The sequence below is a fragment of the Erpetoichthys calabaricus genome, chromosome 13 (genome assembly GCF_900747795.2).
Source record: "Erpetoichthys calabaricus chromosome 13, fErpCal1.3, whole genome shotgun sequence".
NCBI lineage: Eukaryota > Metazoa > Chordata > Cladistia > Polypteriformes > Polypteridae > Erpetoichthys > Erpetoichthys calabaricus.
The window spans coordinates 65,576,761-65,590,214 of NC_041406.2; the positions used below are offsets into that span (position 1 = coordinate 65,576,761).

The 13,454-nt window shown below is 38.3% G+C and overlaps 1 protein-coding gene across 1 annotated transcript in view; it reads right to left on the reverse strand.

Moving 5' to 3' along the window:
• Positions 1 to 8,651: 8,651 nt before the first annotated feature.
• hepacam2 (HEPACAM family member 2) overlaps positions 8,652 to 13,454 on the reverse strand; it is an 89,258-nt gene continuing 84,455 nt past the window's right edge. The window contains exon 9 of the mRNA XM_028817094.2: positions 8,652 to 13,395. Coding sequence (XP_028672927.2) covers positions 13,279 to 13,395 — 117 coding nt within the window. The 3' untranslated portion in view covers positions 8,652 to 13,278. The remainder of the gene's footprint in view (positions 13,396 to 13,454) is intronic.

Below are 13,454 nucleotides of genomic sequence, written 5' to 3' on the forward strand. Positions count from 1 at the left end.
CTCTTCTGAATGTCTTCATGGTACTCAAGTACAGGGTCACCCTGTTATGGTTGCTAGAAAAAATGGCTAATTGAATGTGTTTGTGGAGGTTGTGTAAGAACTTTAATAAAGTGTACGTAGCCTCAGTCTTGGGTACCCCGCTGCATTGTGATTTAGGTGAAAGACAGGGGCCACAAAATGTTTTACCGAACATGTCTGTTTAATTCACTGTAATACAGAAAAATGTTCAAGGTCTCATTATCTGCATGTTCTCACATCGGCCATTACAGAACATTTTAATTGTAAAACACCCTAGTACTACAGAACATTTTAAATAAACTTTTAAAACATTAAATAGAGCACACACCTGCTATACAAAACACATACAGGGTCTCATCACCTGCATGCCCTGAAAAACAAAATATATTTATATTTAGTATTAAGGTAAATATTATTAAATTATCAAATGAAACTCTTTACAAAGCCAAAAGAAAAGCCATCACCTCATAGCGGCCATTACAGAACTGCAAGTGCCTCCAGTGAAACTTACCCTTTTCCTTTAGAAAGGTTCCATTTACACAGCGGGGATGTCAGTGTTAACTACCTCTCACTACTGCAAATGGCACGGTTTCTTTCCTTAACAAAACATCCGTGAGCTTTTTATCCCTTGTAATCTAATTAAAATTACCAAAAAAGTAACACTGGATGGTTGTAAGTGGAAGGCTACTTAACCTCCATTACATATGCATAGTCTTATCCTATGACACCTTTGACATGAACGAGACATTAAACACTAGAAAGGGCCTGACGGAAGGCAAAAAATGGAACTTTGGTTATACACAAAATGAGAAGAGCCAATTAAGAGATAGAGAGTGGAAAAAGTAACAAATTAATAAATATATATGTTACTAGGGTGCTTACCCCCTGCTCGCTTTGCTCACCAACCCCCCTTAGCTGCGCTACGTACCAGCCACTTCAAGTTTCTGCCGCTTGGGTTGTGAAGAGGGGTCTGAATGCACCCCAAGGAGATGCGGTCGCTCTTCCGAAACCCCCTCTTAAACGGTAATACAATGGGAAACAAATACAGGTTTTTTTTACCTCCTCTTTGCTGGATTGCTGCTGCTGCCGTGCCACACGATCTGCATCTCGCGTGGCGCTTCAAACATTTAAAAGCCTGTACAGCAGCTGTCTTTGTCTTTTATTTTCGGCCCCGGGCGTGTTTAAATCTCTTGGCACAAACTCTCGTCTCGCGGGATGTGAGTTCTAGATATTTTGTGGTTTATTATTTTAAAAAGGGAATAAGAATCTGAAAATCTAACAACATCACATTAAAGTTAGATAAATTCTGAAAAGAATGATACCAAAAATATATATGTAGGTTTTAAAATAAGCCCAATTTAAAGTGTGACAAAAAATGTTACATAAAAACATCACATAAAATCGTTGCACAAAATCATTTCACTTTTAGGCTTAGGAATTTATATTTATAGAGTAGATTTATAGAACATATGTTACACATGTAAATATAGGCAATCAGTAACCACTATGAGCTTGCTCTGTAAGTGCAAGGCATGTGCCAGTTTCAAGTATTAATGGTGTACCTTGTAGACAGGGTATGGGATGAACTCTACATGATACTCCCAGGAATGTTGGAGGGCAGCAAGCAGTCCTAATCATGCACTGGTTGCTTCAGACAGTTTTGTGAAAGTCAGCAGTTCAACAAGTGTGCAGGCTGGCGTAATATCTGAAGGAAGATAAAGAGTTTACATAAAATCAGTGGAAAAAAACATCTGAGACAATACGTCAAGTCATGTTCTAACTGGCTTAATTCAGACCAGGGTCGTGGTGGGTTCTGGAGCCAATCCTAGCTAGCACAGGGCACAAGGCAGGAACAAACCCTGGACAGGGCTCCCAGTCCATTGCAGTCTGAGAAAATATACTGTACATGAACTAATTCCATTACTGAGAGATTTAATTTCTCTTTCCTCTTGAAAACTAACTTGAGACAAAAGAACATATGGCCCTCCACATTTTTATATATAATGGCCACCATTACATCACATATCTAGTCACCATTAACACAGTGGTTACCTGACATAAATTGATAACACATATATCAAATTCTGATAAAACAATCAAGTCAACTTATAGTTTACTGGACATTTCTATTATGATAGCACTTTAACTTTTGCTCTTGCTCCTTTTAGTCAGTACTGAACAGTGTTTTCCTGTAGTGCTATAAGAAATTCAGATGAATGTTCTTAACAAAAGGGTAAACATTTTGTCTGGCTCACCCACTGAGGCTGAGCATTGTAGCACCCTGCTCTAAACCAGAAAACAAAATACTTCTCATAAACCCCTAACAAAAAAAATGATTCCTGATCCCAATAAAGATAGCTGCAGAGTCTTCTAACGTAGCTCTTCAGCCACTGTCTTCAAATGAGGTTAGTGCCTCTAGAAAGTTTAACTTTGTAAAGAGTTACGATTGGAAGCCAAATGCTGTTAGCCTTTCTTCTCAATGTAGACTTGGCAGGTTGTTCTAGAAATCAGCTGCCATGAACCCCTGAAACTTCATCTGTGAACAAGAATATGATTAACTATTGGTGTGTGAGCAAGAATACTCTGTGATCTGAAGAGGCACCTTAGGTTTGCTGTATTAGCATGAATTAAAGCCTCCTTATTTTCTTCCCTTTACTGGTCTGAACTTGAAATAAAGGGTGAAAATGCAAGCATTAAAAGTATCTTTTAAGCACCACAGTACACTCAATGGGGGCAATATATATTGTTGGAGTCATATTAGTATTTATGAATACCTTTATGAACAATGTTGTGCACCCTCTCTCTGATGCACTAACACTGAGTTCTTTCTGCCAATAAATTATTTAGCAGAAATGTAATAAGAACTGGGGGCTCCTTTATACTAACGGCAATTTGCCTTTATAATGCCTCACTATGACTGCTCTTTTTACTTTTAGAAATCATTATTTTGTTTTTCTTTTCTTTTTTAAAGAAAGTGTGTATTGAGAGGGGGATTGATGTTTGTCATAATAATATTTATTTATTTATTTGTTCTTTTATTCATTGAGCTGTGTGTCAGTTCTTCCATACAAATTAATAATCCATAAATATGTGGAGGTTAAAAAGTCCTAATTAATAAATCCAAAAAAACAAGGTTCAAATCCAGAGAATATGAGCCCCAATGCTTCCTTCTACAACCTGGTGTCACCTCCGCCTATCCAGACCTTGCAACTGGAGGAGCCATCCGCCAACAGTTGCAATCAACCATTAATACCTGGCTCAGGTCCCCATTGCCAGACCTTTGGCTTCCATGAGGTGCCACACTGAGCTACACGCATGTCTGCCGCCACCGGTAATTTGGCTTTTGAAAGAAACACCACATCACAGGCCACTCCTACTCCTCAGTATTGCTCAATAGCAGCACCCATTCCTCAGCCCTAGGCTCCTCTCCCTGAGACTCACAACCGACCACCTCCATCATTCCTCCTTAGCATTGGCTCTCCCAACCTTGCCTGTCGCTCTCTGTTTATCTCATTCCCCTTTGTTCTTTCCTTTTCGATCTGTCTGTCTTTCTGACTTTTGTCTCGTTCTCCATTCTCTCTGCCATACAGGATCCTTCATATGGACTGATCGGGTGCAGAAGTGACCCTCTACTCACTCCGAGATGTGAATGAGGCACCTAAATTTAACATGAGTTAACATGAGTGCGCAATCTGACAAGCACCGTAATCAACCCTGGAGTGGTGCCATCATTTGAACACCCATACACTCTCGGCAATTATTTATTTAGAAACCAACATTGTGCCACATACCACTCATCACAGGGACAATTAAACATCTATCTATTGTCACGCACAAGCACATGGGGAGCAGCTTAAGGACCCGACGGGCATCGTGACAAGTCGTGCCGGGGCCAAAGGTGTGGTACTAACCTTTCTCTCTCTCTTCCCATAGAAAGGACGGAGCGCAGCTGCCATAATCCATCCTGGACAAACAGAACACTAACACTTCCGAGTTCCTTTCTCTCCTCTGGTCCCCCATTGATGATGTCCACTACCCATCCACCACCGCACCTTCCAAGCATTCCATGTCCCTAATTTCTGGTCCGCCCCTTTATAATGTCCGTCCACCCATCCATATTTGTCTGATGTTTTCTTTTGGAAAAATTTTAACCATGTTTTGTTACAGTATACGGGGCCAAAAACCCCAAACCTTGACGCTTTGTGCTTGTCCTATTTACACTATCTATCTATCTATCTATCTATCTATCTATCTATCTATCTATCTATCTATCTATCTATCTATCTATCTATCTATCTATCTATCTATCTATCTATCTATCTATCTATCTATCTACAGTATCTTTAATTCAGGTGAACCTTTTTAAGAATAAACACCTCTTCAAAATCTCAATAAACATCTTGAGGCATAGTTGTCTTGTTTGTAAAAGTCATTCTGATTTCTGATATATTTTTTTATGGAACATAAATTTTTGATTACGGAGTGGCAGAAGAACAAGTGTAATTAAAATGAGAGGTCATGTACAGTAAATTTGGGAATTGCCCTTAATTAAGAAGTTATTTTGAGGGAAGCCACTGTACTTGAGGTTCAGTGTGAACATTTTTTTTTTCCAGGTGTTTCTGCACATTTATTGCTTTATAATAAATTTAGCATGAATGCTTTATTTTTTGTGTTGCTTCCAAAAACTGTTCACCACATTGAATAAAGAAAACTTGCAGGCTAGAATAGAAACAAAAGAGTAATGTTGTTCAAACAATGCGCTAGTGTGATATCTTTTAGACTACCGTGGGCTGTTCTGTTCAGCCAAAAAGAAAACAGAAATGTTAGAATCTATACAAGGAAGAGAAACCAAGTATCTGCATCATTAGGCTAAAGGGAAATTCCCTCCTCTAGCAGTCTAACAAAGCTCAGTATCTCTGTTTCTCAGTTTTGAGCAATGAAGACTTCCAAGAATCTAAACCTAGGTACCCAAAATACACCAAAGTGGCAGAAGCCAATGCATTTCTTTTTCTTGTTATATATTGACTGAATAGCCTCTTTTTCACTCTGCATGTATGATCTTTCTCTTCGTCTTCATCTTTTCCCACTTCTTTGTTTGTCGATGTGCTTCATCAGCCTTCTCCAAACAGCTCAGTCCTGCACCTCCTCGCCAGTCAAGCACTTTTCCTTCAGGTCTTCTTTTACTTTACCCATCAATGTTACGTTCTTCACCCTGTTATGAAACCAGACCACCCTGGGCCTCTAGCAAAAGCTCAGTCTTAAACTGGATCAGGCCAGAAAAGGACTAGAGAGACTCAGATAACAAAATGCTCAGATCAGCTTTTTAAGATATGGCTGTTAATTTAGGGAACAACAGAATTTTAAAGTCAGTTAAAGATCAGCCACCTTGTGAACTACAGCACAGGAAGCTGACCTTTCAACTGTCACTTGACAAGTACAGCACAGGAAGCTGATCTCTTGAACTGTTACATTATTCATCCATCATCCAACCCGCTATATCCTAACTACAGGGTCACGGGGGTCTGCTGGAGCCAATCCCAGCTAACACAGGGCACAAGGCAGGAAACAAACCCCAGGCAGGGTGCCAGCCCACCGCAGGGCGCACACACACGCACCCACACACCAAGCACACACTAGGGACAATTTAGAATTGCTAATGAACCTAACCTGCATGTCTTTGGACTGTGGGAGGAAACCGGAGTACCTGGAGGAAACCCATGCAGACACGGGGAGAACATGCAAACTCCACACAGGGAGGACCTGGGAAGTGAACCCGGGTCCCCTAACTGCGAGGCAGCAGTGCTACCCACTGCGCCACCGTGCCGCCCCTGCTACATTATGACATAACTAATTAAATATTTATTTAAATGAAACATAGGGAAATTAGAAGTAAGGAAACATTACTTATGTAAAGAAAAATATATTTTAATTATGTCTTAAGGATGTAACAAGAAACCAGAAGGGAAAGTCTGGGGTGGGACAAAAATTAATCAATAAATTAGAGGATCTGGATGCAGATGCACAAAAATATTTTTTGTATAAACATAATAAAATTTGTAATAAATGCAGATCATCTTTAACATAGATGGGAAGGTCTGAATCTGTGTCATCACTGCCAAACTGCTGTAAAAATATTGTCACACATGAGCACTTAGGAGGCAGCGAACAAGTCCTGAGGTGAGTAAGGTATCATGAGACAAGGGGTTGATATCAACTATTAACACCTCTCTCCTTCTTTCACCAGAGTTGTGGAAGAAAAATAATAACATAACTCACTCACCTCCAGCAGTCCCGGATTCCCAAAATGGCTTACATTTCATCACATCACTTCCATTTCCTGCTCCCAAAGATCACGTCACTTCCGGTCGCCTCCTGATGACGTCAATTCCGGCCCTTCCTGATGATGCCACTTCCAGTCACCACCCGATGACATCACTTCTGTCTTCCAATTATAATGTCACTTCCATCAGTACTTCCTTCTGTTCACCATTTTCTATATAAAGTCACAAACAACTCCTGTTTGCTATCAATTGTTATGTTTTCGATCAATTCATTTTCTGCAAGATCTCTGGACATTATAAGGGGACAATTCCCCAACTCTATTTTGAGTTTTTTTTGTTGATTTATTTACCTGGTATACATATATTTTCTATTACTTATATTTTCTATTTAATCTTTTTAATTTTGTGTTTTATTCTTGTGATTTAATAAATATGATAAATACTTTTAATATTAATTTGGTATACAGTGATCCCTCGCTATATCGCGCTTCGCCTTTCGTGGCTTCACTCCATCGCAGATTTTATATGTAAGCATATTTAAATATATATCGCGGATTTTTCGCTGCTTCGCGGGTTTCTGCGGACAATAGGTCTTTTAATTTCTGGTACATGCTTCCTCAGTTGGTTTGCCCAGTTGATTTCATACAAGGGACGCTATTGGCAGATGGCTGAGAAGCTATCCAGCTTACTTTCTCTCTCTCTCTCTCTTGCGCTGACGTAGGGGGGTGTGAGCAGGGGGGCTGTGTGCAGCTGCTTCCTGAAGGACATGCAGCACAGTGCTTCGCATACTTAAAAGCTCAAAGGGCACGTATTGATTTTTTTTTATCTGTCTCTCTCTATCTCTCTCTATCTCTCTCTCTCTCTCTCTTCCTGCTCCTGACAGAGGGGGTGTGAGCTGCCGCCTTCAACAGCTTTGTACCGGCGGTGCTTCGCATACTTAAAAGCCAAAAAGCCCTATTGATTTTTTTTTTGACTGCTTGCTTTGCACTCCTTTGAAAAGGAAGATATGTTTGCATTCTTTTAATTGTGAGACAGAACTGTCATCTCTGTCTTGTCATGGAGCACAGTTTAAACTTTTGAAAAAGAGACAAATGTTTGTTTGCAGTGTTTGAATAACGTTCCTGTCTCTCTACAACCTCCTGTGTTTCTGCGCAAATCTGTGACTCAAGCATGACATTCTAAAAATAACCATATAAACATATGGTTTCTACTTCGCGGATTTTCCTATTTCGCGGGTGGCTCTGGAACGCAACCCCCGCAATGGAGGAGGGATTACTGTAGTTTCTTATATTTTTCTGGTCTCATAGGTTAAGGTGCTGGGGAGTGTCATCTTAGTTGTTTCATTCCAAGCTTATTTGGGTTAAGAATGTTACATACATGGAGACAATGGCCTCCAAGAAGTAGCCAAAGTTGTTAAAGTCTCAACGTGAGTTACTAGGAGCAGGGATGTGGAACTGCAGGGTGAACCTTAAGGGCCCTAAGGTCACAATTACCTCCATATCTCTCACCCCTTAGCCTTGGAAAGAAAGACAGATAACCTGGGTATCCCTCCTCCGATCCTGGATCTGGACACCCTCAGTAGCTGTAGTTAGAAAAAAGAAAACCCACCATTTTGGAAACGTCCACTGTGGCAGAATGAGAGCAATGGGTTTAATAATAATAATGGGTTTAATTAACAACAAGAACCTGCTTCAAATTGAGAAAATGCTTAGAGTGGACTTGGTTGGAGTTTGAGGTCCTGAGGTAGCTGGTCATCTTTTGGCTCACTTCACATCTCCTTTCTGTTTGGCTTCCATTTAAGAAAGAAGGAAGAAATTCAGAGAACTTAGTCTTTAAAAATCAAGGCAATTAAAATAAAGGGGAAAGAAGTCAATTAACAGCACAAATGGATTAAGCAAGTGCCAGAAAGGAAAATCTTCAGCCAATGAGGCGCTCCAGGATTGGATTTGTACACCCCTGGCACAGAGGAAGAAGAATGGGCGAACTAAAATCAAGGAAAGATGCTGGCTTTTGGATGATGCTGAAGTAAAATCAGGATGTGGTGAGGGGGAGAGTTTGGGTGTGGCGTTGTGTCAGACAAATGTCTACAATGGATTGACAGGGGTTCAAAACCTGGAAAGCCAGGCCCAAAGGGGCAATAGTTTTTCTCCTGATTATTTTGTGTTTGGTGTTGTCTTTTGTATTCTTTCATGTTTGTGTTTTTTATTTAACAAATCATTCATTTTTGTTTACCTTTTGTATCCTATTTCAAAGTAAAAATGGACAAAACATTGTTATAGCAAAGCCCACAGACTAGTTGCATAGGGACAAACAGTCACGGAAATAATTTAAAAAATAGTCAAGAAAATAATAAAAAAAAAACTTTAATATGTGTTTGAGCTGCAATATTTTTCATTTTTTTACTAAATACCTTTTTTCACATTATCTTACAAAAAAGAGAAACACAATTTCCAGTCTTTTAGTTCTGTGTTAACCATTCTTTTACTGTTTTTTACAGTTTTACCCACTGGACCCTTTTCACAATTTCTGTTATTTTCCAAAAGCAGCTCCCAATGAGTAAAGTGTATTTTTATTTACCCAGTAACTATGATAGAATTATGCAACAAGAGCTGCTATCGTGAACAACAGGGTGCTTTCAAAAGTTTCCTGAAGCACAAAGGGGTCGAGAAAATGATGGGTTGATTTGATAAGTAATAAAGAAAAGTATTTATTTACAGTACACCATGCCAGTGACATGTATCACTCATACCACTGATGTGAAAAGGCACCTTAAGTATAGAGCTTCCCAAAACTTTTTGTGCAACTTTTCTTAGAATCAGCATTTGATAGGGAAACTGGTCTCCTTATAACTTTGGTTAGTCTATTTGGAACATCATTACTTAGATACAAAATGAGATATGCTTTTCTAACAAATAATCTATTCCTGGTAATGTGCCCCATTTGTCCCTTTTTGAATATTTCCATTATTCTCTGTTTCCACAATAACCACACAATGCTAATGGAAGATTTGCAACATATGAGTATTTATATTTACCGAAGTTTCAAGTAAAGCAAGAATTAATTTTAAAATGTTAAATCTCCTATACATTGTTTCATGATATGCTGTTTCTCAAACTTACTGGTACTACGACCCATTTTTTTCCCATTGAAATGTGTTTGCAACCCTTTCAACTGAGTGCAATTATAGCAGTGAAGGTGAGGGTTCGCCTGGGTAAACTGAGCGCAATCGTGGGACAAGGAGGTAACATATGCGATTGTCAGAAATGCAACCCACTACCACTATAACCTATAGCAACTCACGACCCAAAAGTGTGACTTAACCAAGTGGTTGAGAAACCTTGCACTCTAGCGTCTTTATATACTATAATGCTTATTTTGCACAATAAGAGTGTTAAATTTGAATGTACATACCTATAAATGTATGCTGAATATACATTGCTGTAATGAGAGTGGCAAAGTGTAACGTGGATGAGAGTGAGAGAAAAGAAAGAATCAGGTCGCTGCAGAGAAGTATCCTCAGTCAAAAGTCATTTCTCTACTGCAGAAAAGGCATTTCTTCCTTAGTTTCTTTGGCTGAAAGGATGCTCTGTAATCCCAAGTCCCAGAGTTCAAGTCCCACCACTGCTGTCTCCAGTGTTATGTGAAGCTGAGAGGAAGGATTTCTCTGAGTGAATTCCTGAGAAGAGGTGATTACTTGCATTGGCACATATTTACGATTTTGGATGGATTATGTCTTTAACTGTTTTAAAAAAATGAAACAAAGAGGCAAGAAGCCTACTTGCTTGATATCCATGGTTACCTCTCTGCAACAATTACTGTTCTAATTGAATTTTGGCACAAGAATACCACGATTAACTTTATCAGCATTGCCTGCAGCACACATACTCCCAACCTGTGAATCACCTTCTGTCCATATCTGAGGACAGCTTGATCTCCACTTCTTCAACACATCCGAAATTAGGCACAAGGATGTGTGAACCCTTTCTTCCTTGTAGTAGTACAATCATGTGCCACTCTCTAACTTAAAATCCAATTTTCCTCTTGATGTTTATTTGTATATGAGGTATTTTGCTGAAAATATATTTACACCCTCTGAAGCTCCACTTCCAGATTTTGTGAAAAGGGTCCATGTAAAATATTTTTTGTTGACTATATACAGTACATTACTGTTTGCTTGCTGAAACAGTAAAAACATAGAAAACAAGCATAGCAAACCTGAGCAAAATTGTTAACAAGAAAAACTGTTGTCTTACGCCATACCTGCTTTATATAAAGGCAAATTGACAAAAGTCCCAATATTTGTACTGTATAGCACATTCATCAGGGAGTAAGGCAGTGTTTGTCTTTAGTGCCACTTTTGTAACAGCAGAAACCTGACTTTGACAGTTGCACTAAACACTTGTATTTTCTTGACTTAACATGCTCACATAATTCATGGATTTAACAAAACAAATGTAAAAATGAGAAAAGCCTCGCCCTGTAAATACATATGTCATTCTGTAAACCGGACACTTTTAAAGCACAGACATTCTGCATATCCTGGAAGGATGTCTGCTGTCTATGTAATGTACGCCCAAAGTGTTTTTATGACTGCAATTTTATTTATTTATGAACAGATGGTGGGAATTTTCTTCTTTTAAATTCTGAAATAATGCAGTGGCTGATGGGATCACTTGGCATCATTAAAGCAATTTTGTTGAATGTTAGCAGTTCATAGGCAAAGGTAGACAAACCAGTGTACATTGTGCTTTCATTCAAGGCTGTTATTAAGTGAGTAATATCTTAAATAAAAATAAATGGCTGGAATTACATCTCAATACAGTATACTGACACATACTATTAGTTGGCTTGTAATCAATCCATTGAATGGTAACAGTGCTAGAAGTAGATTTATAGCAGAACAGATAAAAATGGATTTGTCTGTCCATAAGAACAAGGAATATATTTCTCTAAATGGATGAATATTTTCTGAGAGGCAAAGACAGAATAAAAAAATACAAAAAAAATCATAATTAATGGACAGCAATTCTTAAGAAATGATCCTGCAGGGATCATGAATTCAAATGTTAGGAAAAATACAAAGTTAACTGCGACTGGTGAGCAATTTTCAGAAATTCTTAAATTAGGCTCTTACTTTAATTTGATTTGTTTGAAAGGAGTCTTTCCTGATTTAAAGTTTAGTCAAGTAGCAAAAGCATTATCTTCCTTAGCATTTGAAGCAACGGAAACCACACACTGACAATTAAAAAGACGTCATATCCTTTAGACCAAATTATGAAAAAATAACAAAACAAATTAAATTAATAATTAAAAAAGCTAGCATCAAAAAATAAAGAATAACATATAAGTGATGTCTGAAATGTCCAATGCCTGGACAATCCTTTTTCATTTGCAGTAGTATGCCATGCAGCTCATTATCTTTTAACAATTAGTTGATGATAATCAAAAAAGAGTCAAAATGTGGGTTCGTATGTAGGCTGCCTTAATGTGCATACTTCAGCCTACTTGTAAAAGTACTCGTTATCAGCGGACCATCAACTGTAGATAAAAAGAAACTGATTGGCCGATGGAAGACAAGAGCTTAATTTGGCAGAAACAATCCACTAGGGTACTAATGATAAATGTGTTGAAGATCAATCCATCCATCTTACTAGCCTGCCTATCCAGGGCAGCTGGTGCCTATCCCAGTAATTATAGAGAGCAAGGCAGGGACAATCCCTGGACAGGGCACCAGGACATCACAGCGTGTACACACACACTTTGGCAAAGCCAGTTCACCTAACCTCCATAATTTTAGAGTGAGGGAGGAAACCGGGGCACCTACAGGAAAAAAGTGCGGACATGGGGAACACATTCAAACTTCATACAGGGAACACTGATCTCTTTACTGCAGTGATACCACTGCATGCCACCTATGTAAGTCTACATATATAACTATATATAGCAGACATATTTATTTGTTTAAAACTCCTAATGGAGTACTTGGGTCTTTCAATTCAGCAGTTAACAAAAGAGAAATTAAGTTGTTTTTACTTGCAAGTCATACAGAGGAAGTGTGGATTGCAGGACTCTAAAGCAGAATGAAATTCAAAACATGCAGCACGGACAACATTTTGTACTTTATATTTTCTAAACATTGAAGTCCTACAGACTCCAATTTCCAGATTGAATGTCAGGGACAGATGCAGCATATTTCCTACTTTTGCTAACGTTTCAACATAAACTAAAATTTGGAATTAATATTACAATGTAAAATAATGCTTTTTTAATGAGCAGGTCTATTTGTGCACCTATTCTGTGAATAATGATTACTGGCATTCAAATGTTCAGTTATGACTACTTGCCTGAGGGGAAATTATATGATGAAAAGGTCTAAATAAATTTATCCAGGTGAATGAAGGACTAAAGCAAGAATGGAGAATTAATATCATAAATATATACAGTAAATTTATATATATTTTTTAAACTACTACTCTGTCAATATTAGCATATACTTTAAGAATATCTTTTGCTTTTCTTTGTGTGCTACATGCTCCGGAGATTTTACTTATAGCTTGGTCTTCTAAGCAGTCCAGCGCAGATTTACTATTTTAGGACCTTAAGATAATGAAAATATCAGTCCATCTATTTACTGCTTTAATGAAGAAGAATGTGTTGGTAAAGAAATGGATAAGATGCATGAAGGTCTATCATTTCATCATTGTGAAATATGTCATAATTGGATGTAACCCTTAGATGATGGCAAGCAACTGTTCTGCCTAATAAAATAAAATTAGCCAACTTTGCCTGTTTTGCTTAAAAAACCTGTCAAAGCAGAATATGTTTTTTCTTCACAGAAGACTTTTCTCTATAAAAATAGTAAGCAACCAATGCACTTTGACAGTGGAAGCATCCATACTGTCCAAAAACCATATTGCTTGTAGGAGGGATACTTTTTGTCAAGAAAGAAAAAGACTGTAGTGAAGAGCAGCCAGTGGCGTTACTTCAGTAGACCCTGAGATGAAGATTCTGGAAGGTGCCTGATGACATCATAGATTGCTGTGTGCAAATCCTGAGCTTGAACAGAATCGGGTTCTGATAGCGATTTGCTGGACAACTGGGAAAAAACACAAAAACGCTGTTAAGATTTAATCAAAATCTTGTGACATGCAGGTT